Source organism: Bison bison, unplaced genomic scaffold (genome assembly GCF_000754665.1).
Source record: "Bison bison bison isolate TAMUID 2011002044 unplaced genomic scaffold, Bison_UMD1.0 scf7180017864190, whole genome shotgun sequence".
Lineage (NCBI taxonomy): Eukaryota > Metazoa > Chordata > Mammalia > Artiodactyla > Bovidae > Bison > Bison bison.
Genome location: NW_011494762.1, coordinates 2,519,938 through 2,539,707, shown reverse-complemented (window position 1 = coordinate 2,539,707; position 19,770 = coordinate 2,519,938). Strand labels below are relative to the sequence as shown.

General features: G+C 38.0%; 1 protein-coding gene across 2 annotated transcripts in view; it reads right to left on the bottom strand.

Moving 5' to 3' along the window:
• The window catches only part of LOC104991388 (mitogen-activated protein kinase kinase kinase MLT), a 155,398-nt gene that overhangs the window by 51,016 nt on the left and 84,612 nt on the right, over positions 1-19,770 (bottom strand). For both annotated transcript variants that reach the window (XM_010843839.1, XM_010843840.1), the window contains exons 8-10: positions 17,680-17,766; positions 11,575-11,649; positions 5,371-5,477 (exon numbers count right to left, since the gene is read on the bottom strand). In XM_010843839.1, the coding sequence (XP_010842141.1) occupies positions 5,371-5,477; positions 11,575-11,649; positions 17,680-17,766 (269 nt within the window). The remainder of the gene's footprint in view (positions 1-5,370; positions 5,478-11,574; positions 11,650-17,679; positions 17,767-19,770) is intronic.

The window sequence follows — 19,770 nt, the reverse complement described above, 5'->3', positions numbered from 1 at the left end:
TCTGGCTGTCCCCTCTGTTTTTCTTGATGTATTGTTTTGCATCAAATGCTTTGGTTGATGCACTTATATAATCTCTCTGTTCTGAAAATAAAGTTTGTATGTTTCAAGTTGATGGAAATTATGGTTTTTCTCTTAAACCGAATCCAACTAAGGTTGACTTCAACCAGTATCAGTTTTCCCTCTGTCAGAAACAGGCAATGAACTATAATTATCTTCTTTTAATAGAAACTTACTTTGAAATAAAAGATCAATTTATAAAAGCAGCTATATTATATACATTACAAGATAAATAGATACATGCTGCGATTCATGGGGTCGCAAAGAGACGGACATGACTGAGCGACTGAACTGAACTGAATTACGTTTAGTGTTATATATTAAATGATTAAAATCTTTGTGTTTTTTAAGAAAATATTTGGCTGTGCCAGATCTTAGTTGGGGCATGTGGGATCTAGTTCCCTCACCAGGGATGGAACCCAGGCCCCCTGCATTGGGAGCTCGGAGTCTTAGCAATTGGACCACCAAGGAAATCCCTGCATTTTGTTTTTATGAATGTGTGCTAGAGTGAGTATTTTGATCACTGAGGAAGAGTGCAGCCACCAGAGTGTTTTGCTAAGAGACAGGGACCTGAACTGTCTACCAAGCACCACGGAGCTCATTCAGTGCAGGTGACCACAGGCGTGCAGACAATCACACGGGGCAATGAGAACTGAAAACGTGACTAAGAGGACCACGCTTTCTGTCCTTATGTTGGTGGCCACTGTTGCTAATCATAGGAGGAGAAACAAGAGGAACATGTGATGAACAGGAAAGGCTCACTAGACACTAGATTTCTTTCCTATCATGTATTAGGTTAAAGGAAAGGGCATAGTTGATGTGGTTTTTAATAACCTAGTCTTAAAAAGAATTTTCAGAATAATCATTTAATTTTCTAAGACTCAATGTTTCAACTGGTTTAGGCGTAGAGGAAGCTCCATTAGCAAACAAGCATTTGCCAGAAACACCAGAGCAGGACAGGAGTCCAACTTCACTGAGACTCATAACTTCCTACACATACTTTGGACCCCAGACGCACGGTTTCAGGCACCGAATAGAAGTCAGAGGAAGGAGAGGAGCAGTCCGTTGAAATGTCCAGGTGACCTGAAGAAACATTTTCTTCTTTTCAACCCTTGGCACACTGAGGGGGGTCGTTGTTTCCCCTCAGTCATCACCTAAGCCCATCATGCCCTGTGATGCTTCTCGTCGTTAAACGGGAATCAGTCAAGTGGACGCTGCACGCTAACGAGCTGGTGGCCTGACAATGGCCACAAGGGCGGGGACAGCACCACACAGTGTGACCATGGAGGCCCCTGGGGCCCGGCCCCCCGGCACCACACAGTGTGACCATGCAGGCCCCTGGGGCCTGGCCCCCCGGCACCACACAGTGTGACCATGCAGGCCCCTGGGGCCCGGCCCCCTGGTATCCAGCACTGGTCCTGTCTCACATGCGTGACCTCAGGCGGGTTGCCCCACCTGTCCATGTCTTGGTTCTTGCACCTGTGATGTAAGTTAGGGTTGCTGTGTGGATTTAAAAAGATAATCCAAATGAAGTACAAGCATCGGGTTAAGAATGTAATAACAATAGCCGTGTTCATTATTGTTACTCATTAGTATTATTATTCCCCACGGTTTTAATCAATTGCCAAATTCAATGAAAATAGCTCTGCTGCCTCTTAAAGTGTAGTTTTGTGTTTCTGGTAAAGATATATATCCCTTCTCCAGCTCTCAGGATTAACGAGCTCCTGAAAGAGAGTCAATGAGGAAGCCCTCTGGGCAACTGTTTGCCTTTTATTAAAATACATTAATATATTACCAATTTTATTTCTCTCATATTTTTAGCTTGAAGCATTAAAAAATATTTCTTATTCAACTAATCTAGGGTAATTGTAGAAAAAAAGATAATATTGAACTTTTTCTACTTTTTTCCATGTGCACATATATGTACATGTAAATATGTTTTTTATTTTAGAATAAATGAAATCATTCTGAACATACTGGACTATAGCATTGATTTTAAAATCATTTATCAGAACAGTCTTATGGACTCTGTGGGAGAGGGAGAGGGTGGGAAGATTTGGGAGAATGACATTGAAACATGTAAAATATCATGTAAGAAACGAGTTGCCAGTCCAGGTTCGATGCACGATACTGGATGCTTGGGGCTAGTGCACTGGGACGACCCAGAGGGATGGTGTGGGGAGGCAGGAGGGAGGAGGGTTCAGGATGGGGAACACATGTATACCTGTGGCCGATTCATTTTGATATTTGGCAAAACTAATACAATTATGTAAAGTTTTAAAATAAAATAAAATAAAATAAAAATAATAAAAATAAAAATCACTTCCCTAGCAAAAAAAAAAAAAATCATTTATCAGACCTGTATATAAAACTCAACACTGTTTTATGTATGGAGCTATCATAATTTTTTAAGTCATAAAAACCACACACACAAAAACCCAAATCAATCTTGTTTCACTCGAAGCTCACTTCCAGTTTTACAGTTCTAAAGGCTGTGATAAACCCATGTCCACACATTCTCACTTATTTTCTTAGGAGAGGTGTCTGATCTATGCAGTCAAACTCTTCCAGAAAGGTATTTCTCCCCCAGCAAAGAGTGAGGAAGTTTACAACACCAGGTATTTCCTTGATATGAATTTTTGCCAATCTGATGAATAAATTGTGTTCCCTTTTATTTGGCTGCTACATGAGGTTGAATACTTTTCACATGTTTATCGACCCTTTTACTTCTTTTTTTGCGAAATGCCATTTCAGGTCCTTTAGTGTGATATTTTAATTAAAATGTTATTTTAAAGACAGAAGTGGTAGTTTTCCAAGTGTAATCTGGGGACTTATGAGAGCTTTTCAAAAGTTAGACTCATTTTCAGAATAACATTAAGGCATGATCTACCCTTCCACTCTCATTCTCACAAGTGTATTGACTTTTCCACATGCTTCCTGACATGGGGCAGCACCAGAAGCTGAATGCAGAAGCAGGATTAATTATTGCTTTTTTTCTCAGTTTTGATTTTGAATGTGGTAAATACTGACAGATGTAACTCATTCAAACAAAAGCCCTTTGGAGTCCTCAATGATTTTTTCAGAGTGTAATGGAGTCCTGAGACTAGAAACTTTTAGAACAACTGATATATCAACTAGGAAAAAAAGCTGTAACAGTATGGCATTTGTCTAGGAAATTTATTGATGGTGGGTATTGCTTTTGGTCTTATGGAGGTTTTGCATTTTAATACAGAAAACTTACCAACTTCTCCCCTATTTTCTGGTTGTGTTGACATACTTTAAAGGCTCCCTAGCTCATGGATATTAATAGTAGTATTAAAATCCTACTAATCCTTTGGCTAACAGATCAAACAGCAGTTCCTCAGGGAATACCTTTATTAAACCCTCAGACCAGATTAGATTTCACGGTTTTATAGTCTCAGACATCCAGCACTGTCCTGTCATAATATTTATCAAAATAGTAATGAAAAAGTTATTTGTATATTCGTATTTAGTAATCTAATATTAAATTCCAAGTGCGCTGTTACTCTTCTGCTCATCACCAGAGCCCATACCTAAAGAACATCTTTTCCCAGCAAAGGTTTAATGAGTATCTGAATGAATGAATGTAAGAAGCACATCTATCAAAGCAAACAAATCAACTTACATGTTTCTATCCTCTTGTGTAATATGGCGATGTCTTTTAATATTATTACTACAATGTTTGAGTGAACTCCGGGAGTTGGTGATGGACAGGGAGGCCTGGCGTGCTGCGATTCATGGGGTTGCAAAGAGTCGGACACGACTGAGCGACTAAACTGAACTGAACTATGGTATTTCCTTCTCCAAGTATTTGTTGAGCAACCGCAGTGTTCAAGACATGTTCTAGATACTGCAGTTACAGAGATGAACAGAAGAGATGATCTGACCCTCTTACATGTTAGCCAGCAAGACACGCCATTATTAAACAACAGACTGCAGAACTACTTATTAATTTCAATAGAGGGTATGAAGGAGACACTCTCAGGGCACATAAAGTGGAACCTCAGTGGGTCTGGGGTCAGGACACACTTGCTTGAAGGACAGCTGTTTTCATCTACTATCTGAAGCAATATGAATCAGAGCCAAGTTGGGTTTGGGCATCAGGGCTGGTATGCTGCTGAAATGGGACAAATTTTATACAGAAGAAACGGCATTTGAAAGGATTCTGTATGAGGGAGAAATAGACACGTGTTGAAGGACCAAAGCCAAAAATTAAAGGATAGAATGATACTCAAGATAAAGCAAGAGCACAGAGGGTGTCGTGAATCTTGTTTTTTGGCCTTTGTCCTAGAGTTATGGGAGCTCCTTATACTGATTTAAGGAAAGTGATCTGATTAGATGTGTGCTGATCTCTTACTGTAGGAAACAAATATTACTAACATGTTTTGTTAATTTTTTGAGCCCAGAACAAAGTCCGTCATACCTAGACTCTAGCAAACAGTATTACTTTTGTACTACTAAGTAAAAATTCATTTTAACTCGCCGATCCTAGAGATTCTTCAAGAATAAAAAATAAAGAAGGTTATTGTAAAACACCAAACAGAAAGCCCAAAGAAATGTGCGATCACAGGTCTAAACAACTCCGTCATTTTAAAGTGCCTGTAGTATTCATTTGCTACCGGCAGGTGGCGTGAGGCGTCATGTTACTACCCATAGCTATCAAGAGCAGGGGTGAGTTACTGAAATCTCTGCTGAGTCAGGGAGAAATAATGTCAGAGCCCAAACGTGCTATTTATATTTGTACATCATGTGACCTGGCTCAAATGTCTCATCTCTGGCTTAGTTCTTCCCCTCACACAATACAGTTCTCCCATTACTAAGTTTGTTTACATTTGACAAAATGTAATAGGATTTATAACATTGAAAGTTTTATTTTATAAGTGTTTTTACAGTCTCCCTACCTCTCCCATCAACAGAAAAAGTACTCTGCCTATTTCCAAGCAGACAGTATTTTTATTTCTCACTGGACAGAGGCCACAGTTTCCTAACAGGGAGTGTATACAGAAGGAATGTCTGCTAACTGCCTTTTGTCTCAGAAGATACTGCTTCAATATTCTTCCTAAATACTTAGATATATGATAAAGCAACATGCTTAGAGGAACACTGCTTACATATGAGAGGGAGAGCTTATTCAATCTCCAAAATTTTTTAACAGAAAAAAACACACAAAAAAGCCCCAATTTCTAAGAGATTGGGACTGTCATCAAGTTCCCAGGTTCTCTTCGTGTCCGAAGCTAGTCACCCACAATCCCTTGAAGCCAGATGATGTAAACTGGGGTGGGAGGCACCTACCTCCATTCTGCTTTGTTGTGCAGGAATGAATTACACTGGTCAGAAAGCTTCGAATCGAGTGACATGGACTCCAGGATTGAAATGATTTGCTTGAAAGAAGGCCGTTTCTGAAGAAGAAAAAAATAATCACTTGTTGGGACTTAGGAAAGTAGATCTTTAAGAGAAATATCCACAAGCATAGTAATAAGGTCAAATCACCATAACAAAATAAGATACGATGTAATATCCTGATTTTGTTCTTTCACAACTGTCAGACTGCATAGGAACCATACTTATTTTCAATCAATTATTCATAATAGGCTCAGATGTCATTTTTCTATTGTGTTGTCTAAGATTGGAATGATTACATTATTTTTCCAGGTAAGGAAAGTACGAATTAGTTCTCTTTGGGGTATGTTTAAAGACTCCTGAAAGGAAACAGTTAAGTCTTTTAAAAAATCATCTACGTGATAAAGCAAGCATAGTAAAAGTTAATGGTAGGGTCTGGGTGATAGGGGTCTTCCTAGGTGGCGCTGGTGGTAAAGAACATGTCTGCCAATGCAGGAGACATAGAAACATGGGTTTGATCCCTGGGTCAGGAAGATCCCCTGGAGGAGGGCATGGGACCCCACTCCAGTATTCTTGCCTGGAGAATCCCATGGACAGAGGAGCCTGGTGGGCTACAGTCCATACTGTCGCAGAGTCGGACACGAATGAAACGACTTGGCATGCACGCATGCACACAGGGTGATGGGTATACCAGTGCTCACTGCAAAATTCTTTCAACTTTTCCGTATGTTTGAAACATTTTATAATAAACTGTTGGAGGAAAATTACTTATCAATCTAGCAGAACTTATACAATTTCCTAAACCAGTTGCTCAGAGAAAAAACTCCCCAATTTTAAAGCCATCATAACTTCACTGTTCTCAATGGTTATTCCACAATATAACTAGCTTTGGTGCTGGGAAACTCTCAGGTACTGTTTACCAGAAATTGAAAAAGCAGTGGTTAGGTGTATTTCTTTAGCTAGCAAAAACTACCCTAGTCTATCTCTTTAGACTCTAGCCAAGGTGGAGACAAAAGGTTAAAGCAAAAGCGGGGAAAGATAATAAAAGGGTGATGCACATTCTCTCTTCATCACGCCTCATAATTATACCATTTCTGAACAAATTACAGTTGCAGCAATTAAAACATGCATTTTAATTTAGGAGCACAAAAACAAGAAGAAAGAATGTTGAGGTGGCTTGCTCTTAGGACTTGAGTGTTTCCTACATTAAGCAAGGTAATTTTTTCTTAGGAATATAAAACTGGAATATTTATTCTGAGTTCTGCCGTTATTGTCCTCTTTCAAGGGTGTGTGTGTGTGTGTGTGTGTGTGTGTTTAAAAAAAGGGTGTAGGTAGCCTAATGTCACTGATGGTACATTAAGCCTTGTAATAAGCAAAAAGTGCCTTAAGTTGGAAATTTGAAAAAATTACATTTGTCTTCTTTGAATGTGTTTCCATTTTAATTTCTCCATCCATGTGTCAGGTAGCAACAGGAAAAATGTTTTGTTTGTACAGGAGCTAATTATATAATACATATAGGATTTTCATTTTTCATGGAAAAGAAGCAGGAGGAGCTGACAAATTTTCAAAGAATAATATTTTTCCCTACACTTAATCATTCTTGAGACAAGGTAAAACATTTTTTGTAATTGGATGGCAAGTAACCCTGGAAAAATCTTTATTTCATATTTAGAATATGCTCCCAGATGGAAATTATCAAAGTGAACATTCAGAACATAGCAGCAATGTAGAATCATATGTTAATATTTCATGAGTATTTTGATCACAGAATACAACATGTGGTCTAGGATCTTCCTCCAAAGGGGCTTAGCTTCCTTTTATGTATTATGTAGGCTCTGCCTACTTAAAAAGGCACAACCAGAACCATTTATTAAGCATCTGTATACATTATTTGTTATCTTCATATTATAGATAAGGAAGATCAGTCTCAGAAAAATATGAATTTCCCAGTATCACACAGGTAGCAAGTTACAGAACCAGGGTCTATTCTCTTAAATCCTTCAAAATATTTTATCACATGAGAGTAAGATATTACTTCCTATCAAACTTGGAGCTTTAACTATTGCTTTGTCCTTTTTTAGAAATGTCATTTTAGAACTTGAACTAATATCCACCTTTACTTCCTTCTTTTCTTAAAAAAAAAAAAAAGGTTTTTTTTGAGCATCTGATCAAAGCCATTGGAATGACCCAACATTTATCTAATACAGGAGCAGTTTTTTCTCTTGTACACGTCTACCTCCTTGTTGCAAAAGAACATATTTCTACAGGTGAACTGAACATTTTAATCTGTCTTAATACTCTAGAATCTAAGGACTGAAAATAAAAATAATTAAAATATATTTTTACCAACTACTGCTGTATCTATGTGCATAGGACTGGGACCAACTTCTGTTTGAATTGCTATATACTTCTAGCCAGAGAAGAGCTCCCCTGGTGGCTCAGATGGTAGAGTCTGCCTGAAGTGCAGGAGACCTGAGTTCAATCTCTGGGTTGGGAAGATCTCCTGGAAAAGGAAATTGCAACCCACTCCAGTATTCTTGCCTGGAGAATTTCATGGACGGAAGAGCCTGGCAAGCCCCAGTTCATGGGGTCGCAAAGAGTCAGACACGATTGAACGACTAATCCTTCCTTCCTTCTAGCCAGAAAACTAAAACATGGCCTCTCAGGAAATAAACCTTGGTCTGGCTGTTTTAGTCAACAACAAATTGTACATCTACTTGCTAAATTTACAGGAGATGCTATAGGGAGACAAAGAAAAAGTAACTCTATTTCCTCGTGGAGCCTTCAATCCATTTAGGAAGACAAGATGCTTTTTAAAATGCAACAGCACAAAATGAGGCAGTAGCCCAGACTGTGGTTCAGGAAAAGGAGTACTTAGTATGGGCAGGGGAAACAATAACTGGGGAAGGCTTGATGATGAAGTAATCAGGAGGGGAAAGAAAAGAAGGAAAAGAACATGTTTCAGGAATAAAGAAGGTATGTAAGGTATGTCTAGAGGAGAGAGCAATGACTTAGAAATGTGAGCTGGAGGCATAATCAAATCAAATATAGAGGGCATATATGTTAGTTGTATTAGAATAAAATGCCATGAATTTAGGAAACAAAAAAAAACTGATCTAAACTTTATTCATACTTCACAGTGCTAGAAGACAAGACTCCTCTGATATTAAAGAAGTGTCAGCTTGCTGCTGCTGCTGCTAAGTCGCTTCAGTCGTGTCCGACTCTGTGCAACCCCATAGATGGCAGCCCACCAGGCTCCCCCATCCCTGGGATTCTCCAGGCAAGAACACTGGAGTGGGTTGCCATTTCCTTCTCCAATGTATGAAAGTGAAAAGTGAAAGTGAAGTCGCTCAGTCGTGTCCGACTCTTAGCGACCCCATGGACGGCAGCCCACCAGGCTCCTCCGTCTACGGGATTTTCCAATCAAGAGTACTGCAGTGGGGTGCCATTGCCTTCTCTGAAGCGTCAGCTTACTACCTGTTAAAAAGATATGCCAAAAAAAAAAGAAGAAAAAAGAAAAAAAAAAAATAAAAAGATATGCCAGCTTCATGGCATCAACTCTGGACCTAATGTCCTTATTGTGTAGGTGTTTACACTATCATTTAATTAATATACCATAAATGTATATTCTTAGAATTTTAATTAATATAGTACAGAGTCACAGATTAAGAAATTAAAAACCTGCTTTGTATACTGAAATATAATTACAGTTACAGTGATCTAGTTGGATTCATCTAATTTAGCACTAATAATTTCGAGTGAAATTTCTATTTGAGTATCAGAGAGAAAGGGCTTTCCTGATAGCTAAGTTGCTAAAGAATCCACCTGCAATGCAGGAGACCCCAGATCGATTCCTGGGTCAGGAAGATCCCCTGGAGAAGAGATAAGCTACCTATTCCAGTATTCTTGGGCTTTCCTGGTGGCTCAGCTGGTAAAGAATCCACCTGTGATGCGGGAGACCTGTGTTTGATCCCTGGGTTGGGAAGATCCCCTGGAGAAGGAAAAGGCTGCCCACTCCAGTATTCTGGCCTGGAGAATTCCATGGACTGTATAGTATAGTCCATGGGGTTGCAAAGAGTCAGGTACAACTGAGCGACTTCCATTTTCGCATTAGAGAGAAAAATACTACCAAAATGACTAAATATGCCACAATGGATATATAAGTGGTAGCATATGAAAAGATTGTATTTTAATCATATAAAATATTCTACAGAAATCTTGCAAATAGCCAATTATAATTTCCACCAGATTAGTTGCAAAGTGCAGGCATTTCTCTTCATGTTTAAAAAGCCCCACATTCTGCAAAATCATACACTAAAGTAGGGCCCACAGAGGGCAAGACAGACCATTCAAAACCTATCAACTTTGTCAAAAAAATTCATAAAACAATAGTAATCCTAAACAAAAGTACTAAACAGTTTAAAAATTTTTTTAGTTAAAAAAAAAAAAAAAACTAAGTAAATACAGGACTCTAAAAAGGGTGAAGGTCGTTCAATGAACAGGAGTGAAAGCCGATTGAGCCTGCTGGTTTACCAGGGCAAAGGTGAATTTGCACAGGCTGGGCAGAAGGGGTGTCTTGGTTCTGTGTCCGTTGCTGCGCTACTGGCCTCACTGATGTGCTCGGAGTTCAGTTGTTCTCACTTGTGGAATGGAACAGTGTGCTTTACTTATGGTTCACCCTGAATTGTGTGATACTAACACGATTCCCATACTCACCAAGTGTTTCTGAGTTATTTTGCCTAGACAAACCACAGCTTTCCGTATCCATGGATTCAATCAGCCAGAGTTCAAGTTGGTTGTTGAATGTGAGGAAGTGTAACCACAGTTGGGGTAAAGGGAAGGGTCGCGACTGAATCACCCCTGATATATAAGGGACTTGAGCATCCATGGATTCTAGGGGGGTCCTGAAACCTCCCCTGAGGAGATGAAGGGAATGGCTGTGTACATTATTCATTCTTCTTGAAAGTCATATAGGGACTGGGTTTAAATTAAGGAAGAAATTCCATTCTTGTCTTTTTTTTTTTTCCTTTCTAGATCTATCTTTAAAAGGTCAGTTTGTGATACACTTATTTCCATGAAGGACTGCAGAAATTTGAACTTTAAAATTGTAGTTCTTTTCTCGAGTCTCTCTCTCTTATTCTAATATTTCATCTGTGAGGATCTTTTTTTATTTTAGAATTTTTTATTACAGCAAATTCCAAACATACACCAAAGTAGAAAGAACACCCTCCATATACTTATCACTCCAAAAATCATCACGGCCCATCCTATTTAATCTATACCATCATTCATTTCCCTTCCCTGTATTTTGAAGCAAATCCAAGACTCGCCTATCATTTTATCTATAAACACTTCCGTATGTATGTGACAGTCTTTTAAACCAGTCTTTGCGGGGAAGGGAAATGGGCCATTTGTGCTTGAATGTGATAACCACATGAAAGCCTCAATTTTGGAATTTCTCCAACTCTATTGTGACAGCTTAAAAAAAATCACTGAAACTCCACAGGGAGAGTGTATGGAGCTTCTCTAGAAGCGCTACTTCTGCCTGGTCTTTGGTTAGAAAGGCAGTGTGGTGGTCAGGCTCTGCAGCGCAATGGATGGTGCATTGGACTTCTAGTAGAGGCAATGTGGTGGGGGGGTTAAGTGCAGGGACTCGCGTCAGTCAGCTTGGGCGCAGCCTCCAGCTCCAGCACTTACAGGCTGGGTGGCCTTGACCTCACCTCTTAACCGTGCCTTGGTTCTTCATGTGTAAAATGAGGACAATAACAATACCCAGTTCACAGAGATATTCTGAGAAATAAAGCAGTTGATAGAGTGTTCAGAACAGTGCCTGGCTTATAATAAGCATGGTGTGCTAGTATTTATATGATGTGAAGGTGCAAGACTTATTACTGAAGATTAAAAACAAGGAACAAAATTCTTTTTTACTGACTCAAGAATGCTGGAGTGCTGTAAGAAAGAGCCAGTAATGAGATTTTAGGTTTCATGCCAAGCAAATGTCAGCAGAAAGCCTTCACAGTCAATCTGGGGCTCAAAGGAGCAGCAACCTTGTTTTGCTCTGTAATGAATTTGATTATCCCATGTTTTAAAAGCTCAAAGCCGGACAAACAAGAGAGATTTCAGAACAACAATAACAACAAATATATATATATATACCTTGGCATCAGCTTCCCAACACTGATGTAACAGTTCAGCAAAACTCCTGGGGCAACTGCTTGGAATGGTTAATCTCTATAAGAGAGAAAGAAAAAATAAGCCAAAACAAAACAAAATACAGGCATTTGCTCATTAAAGGAAGGAAATACTAATTGGAAGATATGAAAGAATTAATTTAATAGCATAAACAAGACATGAAATTTAAAACGTCCGTTGATTAATATGTGACTGGAGAGAACTTATGTTTAGATTCATAGTATCTAATCTCTAATGACACTTTACCTTTTCCTCCAAAGAGGAATCATAGTGGATGAAGAAATCAGGCTCAGAACAACAAATGCAGCAAAATATAGAATCTGGTCAAAAGAAACTACAGTAAGAGAGGAGCAAGTTGGAACTTCAGTTCAGTTCAGTTCAGTCGCTCAGTTGTGTCCGACTCTTTGTGACTCCATGAATCGCAGCACGCCAGGCCTCCCTGTCCATCATCATCTCTTGGAGCTCACCCAGACTCATGTCCATCGAGTCAGTGATGCCATCCAGCCATCTCATCCTCTGTCGTCCCCTTTTCCTCCTGCCCTCAATCCCTCCCAGCATCAGTCTTTTCCAATGAGTCAACTCTTCGCATGAGGTGGCCAAAGTACTGGAGTTTCAGCTTTAGCATCATTCCTTCCAAAGAAATCCCAGGGCTGATCTCCTTCAGAATGGACTGGTTGGATCTCCTTGCAGTCCAAGGGATTCTCAAGTCTTCTCCAACAGCACAGTTCAAAAGCATCAATTCTTCGGCGCTCAGCCTTCTTCACAGTCCAACTCTCGCGTCCATACATGACTGCTGGAAAAACCATAGCCTTGACTAGACGGACCTTTGTTGGCAAAGTAATGTCTCTGCTTTTCAATATGCTAACTTACATAAACCTAAACCATGAACCTATCACTGTATTTTTATAGGTGACTATGAAAATTGCAAATAGGCCAGGTAACTAGGAAACCAGTTCAGCTTTGGCAATAGGTGTACAACTTCTGAAAACGTGAGCACAGAGATAATTTTATAGAAGTATTTTCTCAGTGGCAAATGAGACACTCTGAATGGATGATTCATCATGTCTTAGTTTTGGCCAAACTCATAAAATATAAGGACTTGATAGAACAAAGAATATAATGTGAAGACTAGTCTTTTTCTAACATTCTAGAGCAGTGGTTCTCATAGAACATGTAATTCTCCCAGAGGCAGTTTACAAATCTACAGAGACATTTTTGTTTTAAAGTCTGGAGGGTTGTACCTAGAGCAGGTCAAGAATGCTGACCATCTTTCAATATATCATAAAGCCTGATTAAAAATTCTCCTGCATTCCACCAAACTTCAAATGCCCCATGTGCATTCATGTAAGACAAGAAAACGATGAGCTTTATACTTTTCTGAGCTTAGACTCTACCTTTGATTTCTAAGTAGAGTATTTTTTGAATATTTTAAAAATACTCTGAACTTTCTTTGAATGCAACTACTAAATGAAATAAATCAAGGGTAGATTGATTTTTGCATTATTTATAACCTTAGCATAATATTGGGAAAATCTTGCCTACAATATAGTGCTGCTCATGGTACTGGCATCATTAATACTCACAATAACCCATCTTTATTCTGCATTTGTAGCTGCTGAATTCTATTTATTTGTAGGTGCAGGCATCTAAAAGTGTTCCGTTATCACCTCCACTGTCATCATGCCTGAGCATTTATACACTGCAATACATATGTATTTCTTCCTTATATTACATTTAGAGTATTATGTTGACTTAAAATACAATGTGTTTAGTAGGCTGTATTACCACTGAATTTCCTTTCAGGGATAAAGAGGGAGCATTAAATAATTGTTATAAACAGAGTATTGAGTATGAAGGGGACTTCTCAGATCACTCAGTGGTAAAGAATCTGCCTGCCAATGCAGGAGACATGAGACTGGGGTTCGATCCCTGGGTCGGGAAGAACTCCTGGAGGAGGAAATGGCAACTCACTCTAGTATTCTTGCTTGGAGAATCCCATGGATGAAGGAGCCTGGTGGGCTACAGTCATGGGCTCACAACGAGTTGAACACAACTGAGTGACTGAGCATGCACTCACGGGTGTGACAGAGCTGAGAACCTCTGTAGTAGGAAGATTTTTTCTGCAATGTTTGCCAAGAAGTTTTGCAGATAAAAAACTTAAAACAATTTCATCAGATTTGGAGGAGGCTACATATAAAACTAGAAAAATAGTTGTCTTGCCAAGAAAACAGACAATCTGGAATTAAAATCAGAGAACCAAAATAAATAAAACTTTAAAGCAAAGCTAAAAAAAAAAAAAGGAACTCTGCAAGTTAGAGACTACACTAAGCATTTTTAAACCTCTGGTTTTGTGCTTTCATAGACTAGAGTAAGATGTTGTAAACGACACTATTATTTTACTGTAATGAGAACTGGAAACCTTTTCATGAAAGTAAAGAAAATCAAGAGTTTACTAAAAAAAAAGGTAAGATCGTTGGGGTAGCAACTAATATAAACAGACAGTGACTGCAATTATGTGACTGAACACACATCATGTGTAATGAAAAACAAGTTTTCCTAACAGGTAACATTTTCAACGTAACTTCAGCACATTTTCCAAGAACTGAAATGTGAACTGGCTGAATATAGGTGTTGATCTTCTCACACTGACAAACTTTTTAGATGCCATATGTGAGACATTACAAAAGGAGAAATAATTATTTAAAATTATCTGACATGGTCAAATATCAGTTAGATCGAGACTCAGACACTATGTAAGGGATTATTTTGGTGCACTAAAAAGTACTTTAAAAGAGAATCTAAAATATTTAAGTGTGATTACATAACTGTGGGTATTCTGTTAAAACATCCTGAAACAACCAGATATTAACACCAGGTTTGCAAGACTACTTAAAACTTAAATATTGAAAAATAAAAGTTTCAAACTGAAAATAATTCCCAATCACTAAATTAGGCATGACATTTTTATTAAAGATTATATTCTTCTTTTTTGCACTATTTTCTACATAAGATACAATAATTATTTTTTAAGTCAAGTTTATTACCTTTTTCTAAAGTGTAGTCAAGAAAAATGGATTAAGTTTTTGAGGATTTCCATGTTAATAAAGAATAGCTGTTTTGCTACTTAGAATAAAACACATTTATGTACTTGAAAAGATGGAGTTATATTGCTAGGACATTCTGAATGACTACTAATTGAGTTTTATGGAAAGTCCAATGGCATACAGACATACCTGTAAGATTTAAAAATTAGTAATACTCTCTTAACTTCATGTCTTCTATAATGGTTCATTGTTTGCTTTGTAAAGTTTAACAGCATTTTGTGGATTATAGCTTCAGTAGAATTTAATAATAGAAAAAGTTATTGTTTGAAGACCTTATTTCATTATTAGGGGTTTGGAATCAAAGGCCTTCAGATATATTTTTTAGAAAGTATTGATCTTCCTATAGATGCAAAAAGCAATCCTAAATGGTGAAAACAAATAAGCTCTAGAGTCTAGTTAAGAGTAATGTATCAGTGTCAAGTTTCTGGTTCTGATATTATATATACTGATATTATATATTCTGATATTATATATATATATATCTATGTCTCACGAGTGGGAGAAGCAGAGTGAAGGGTACACAGAATTCTTTGTAATATTTTTGCAACTTCCAATGAGTCTAGAATGACTAGCTTACATTTAAAATATCTCCCTAAAAGTTTAAACGTGTCATTCTTTATTTAAATGAGGCCTTTGAAAAACAATTACAGCTTTCTCTTTTCAACTCAATAACCCAAGGTATTTCAGAGCAAAAATAAATAAAATAATTAGAAATTGAAGGGATTTTTAGAAATTATATTTAAGTCAAAGTCTCAATTTTATTATAAAATAAATCCTTGGGAATTATTTTAATTGCTATCTCAACAGAATTTGTTTTGATAATAAGGGCCACTATTTATGAGGTGAAATGAAGACATCTTCTTGAATGATGATAATGGAAACTACATTTGAACTTAATTTCCCTATTTCTGATAAATGAAGTGTGCAGAATGAGAATGGATAAATACCCCTGTAGCACCCAATCTGCATTTGGTTCACTAGAAAGTTGAGAAAATATATTTCACCATGTGGGTTTCTTTCAACTGACTATTATATTTAATAAATACAATAGGGGAGGCATTTGAATAGTCTCCATCTGTTATTAGCTGATCATCAGATCACCCCATGGATAAAACAGTACAGTCTAGGGGATTCCCTAGAGACAAACAGGGAGATGGCCTCCTCTTGTATCCACTGAGGAGGTCCTGAAAGCTATTTATGGGGGATTCTCAAGCCTCAAGTCAACTACTCAAAGGCAGCTTCTAAATTCATTTTTTTCATCAGCTTTAAAAATCCTTGATGGATACTCCAATATTTTCAAAGGGCTTTAGATTCACAGCTATTCTGCCCTCCTTTAAATGAAATATTATTTTAGAATATTAATTACTCTGTCTTATACATATTTGGAGAGTTCAGTCAGCTTTAAAATAAAATTTCCTCCTACTTTATTTTAAAATGATACAGAGAAAAAAAATGACATTGAATATTCTGCTCCAAAGTCAACAGAAGGTCAATAACCTTCTTTACTCTATTTGTCAACCCAGAACTAAATGTCTAATCATCTCACTGGCAAAAGAAACCGAACAGAAAGAAGTGGGTTCTCATACCATGAAAATAATCAGTTATACTGTGTGTGAGGTCTGATTGAATAGCACACCAGGAAGAACTACCACATTTAATTAAAACAGAACAGCCTCTGTGAAACAATGAGTAAGACACATTCTTAAATATTACACCTTTTCATTTTTCTTTAAATTGGCAGCTCTCTCCCATCAACTTCAGCTATCATGAACATTTCATCCAATCTCAATGGCTCAGGAGGACAAATTAATAAGGTAACTGTGGATTATGTGATCTAAATATGAAAACTTGGCTTCTCTCAGTCAATAGCAGCTTTTTGATTGATCTAGTTTGTTTCTGCACTCACCATGGAGAGCAGATCAATCTAATTCTTTTAAGGCATTAAAAAGGGAATATTACTACATATTCGCCTTTTGGCAAATTATTTTATCCTAAGGCTGCACCCTTCCCTTTTGTGGAGGGCACAGATAAGACGTGGAAATGAAGAAGTTTTGTGAAATAAAGTTGTTCTGCAGTGTTGCAAAGACAACTGCGTGCTTCCATCACTTGATCTAAGTTCTCATAATACCTTGATATTGGATGCTTCATCTTTATGCTGAGAATCTCCATGGCTGTGCGTTTCAGTCACAATTTTAAACCTTTCAAAATGTAGTTGCTCTCTTTGATATGAATGTACCATGTTCTCTGATGTAGGCTCATAGGTCCAACTAACTGAAAGCCTCAATTTGTGGGAAGAAGAAAAGCGAGGCTGGGGACACAGCACAAACGCTGTTTACGCCACTGAAGTTCTTTTGAAATGGAAAGGCTCTGCATGAAGAAGGGAGCAGTTACGCCACTGCCTCGCCAATTCCAGCGAGGAGCTCATCTTCAATGTAGTGTTCAACGTAGGTGGCAAAACTGTAATTTTTCCCTTTTTTGAAACTATTTTTTCTTCTTTTATTTTTGAAATTCTCATCTAAGCGACAGTTTCTTGTACTATAGTGACTCCTGCTGGGAGAGGTAAGTTGAAGTAGCTGAAGGTCTCTTACAGATATATCAACTCCCGGACAGTAAAAAAGATGTCCTAAACGCAGGAGATGGAGTTAAACTGTTCCCCTACCTTGGACGCAACGGCCTCTTTCATCACTAAGAACAAACCCCTAGGTTTTACAATTGAGACTGAGAAACTAGTACAGTACTTGTACAATTTTTGATCTACAGCATCACGACGTGAAGCTGCAACAATTAGATGTAAAGGGTCCATTCATGAGGAATAACATCACTTTGACCCTTTGTGTTAGCTCCTACTGCTAATCTTTCCATAAGCGTGAACTTACTTTCAATTTGAAGAAGATGAAAAAGTCTTTTGCAAAACCCCAATACTGTTTTCTGATCTATGTACCTGAATGGGGGATCGTAGTCTTACCTCGTTTTTTTCCACTACGAGCCAAGCTACTTGTAATCCTTCCAAACCTTTAAAGGGGACCTCCCTTGTTAGCATCTCCCAGAGAACCTGGAACAAAAAGGAAATGGAATTTTTATTCTTGTACTTTATATTTTTGGTATATTACTGAAACTTTAACATTTAACTGTATCCAATTACCAGACACAACCAACTCCATCTGTAGAAACTTGGGCAAAACATATATATTCATGCATAGGGCTTCTTCCATATATTTTATACATATACATATATTTTGTTGTTGCTGCTGTTCTCTTTTATTTAAAAAAATCCACTTTAGGAAGTACAATATCTAGATCCAGGCTTAAAATTTTATGAAACCAATGCACCTAAGTGATTTTACCGTATTTTGTAAATTAACAGAATTCCTATGAATCACCATAAACTAGATTTTACACTTTGTTAGTCAAAACTCTTTGTACCTTCAATCTCTGATAAATATCTCTATATGAAAATAATTGGGAATTCAAACATATTTTCAAAGCTTCAATAACAGTCTCATAAAATAAAAAAAAAACTGAGCTCCAAATCCAAACTACTGGCTAAGCCACTTACTCCAAAATGGTAGATACTTGCAAAACTAACATTTAGATTTTCTGTTTTGGAGAAATCTTTCTCAAAATGAGTCAGTCTAAGGGACTTATTTTCACCCACCTATGATATAATTTATTATATTGTATTCTAAAGTGTAATAAACACCTATGTACACATATAGGCTGTATGCATGTGCACGTGTGTGCAAATGTATGTATATGTTATCTCTCTGCAATCCTTGAGATTAGCATGATTAATAAATCTGCACTGGAATGCTGAAACAAAGCAAACTGATGTGGGAAATGCCGAAAACAGCTAATGATTTTGTATTCTCTTTAAACTCTGAGTCATGGAGATTTTTGCTGCCAAGGTAGGTCAATGGTAAAGAATCTGCCTGTCAATGCAGAAGAAGTGGGTTCAATCCCTGGGTTGGGAAGATCCCCAGCAGCAGAAAATGGCGACCCATTCCAGTATTCTTTCCTGGAAAAACCCATGGACAGAGAAGCCTGGCCAGCTAGTCCATGGGGTCAAAGAGTCAGACACAAGTTAGCAAGCAAAGAACCACCACAATGGGGAGTTTTACATTCAGTCACTTTATTTATACAAATGAGTATCCAGATTTGAGTCTACCCATACTTTTGTGAAGTGCAAAAACAATTACAATTTTATCAATAATAGCATAATAATAACAGCCACTATCATTTACTGAGTGATTATGTTCCAGGTACTCTGTTAAGCCTTTAGGTATGCTATCATGATTAATCTCAGTCCCATCAGATAGATATTGAATAGATGAGGAAACTAAAGCTTAAGGAAGTTAAATAAACTTGCCCAAAGGCATTCAGTTATCAGGTGACAGAGCTAGAATGTGAACTTGCTGTCTCACCCTGAAAGTCAAGGTCTCAACAGTAGGTAACTATAGAGATGGAAAAGAGAGAGTTCAACAGGCCCTAGTTTAGGGAGGTTTGGAGCCAAGGCAGAAGCAAAGACACGCAGCACCTCTGCTTGACATTTCTGTTGTTCTAAAAACAAAAACTCATTTCTAAATAAGAATGCAGACTGAGAATATACACTCTATTCAAGCAAATCCGATAACCACTATTTCCTTAGCCAGTGCTCAGTCTTACTTGAGCCGTAACATGTTAAATGAGTTCTGGCTAATATACTAAGATAATTACAGGAAAATCAGGGAAACTGGCAGATGCTGCTCAAGCAGGAGAAAAATAATTCCCTGAAGCTTCTTTGGGCTTTTAATCAAGTGTGTAAGGTACTTCTTTAGAAGAGCTACTGAATAATTCTATTCTAGTCACAGAAGTGATTAGGAAAAGGTAAGGGGCACCCCAGAAGGGGCTGATTCAATCAAGTGCTGGAAGTACAGGGAGGGTGGGAACAGAACAGGTACGTGGTCACCTGACACTGGGCAGTGGGCGGGGATGGTGGTGGTGGAGGAGGCGTGGAGAGATGGCGGCAGCAAGAGGTCTGAGCAGGAAATGAAGCCCCTCAATTTACTGCAATCACTAC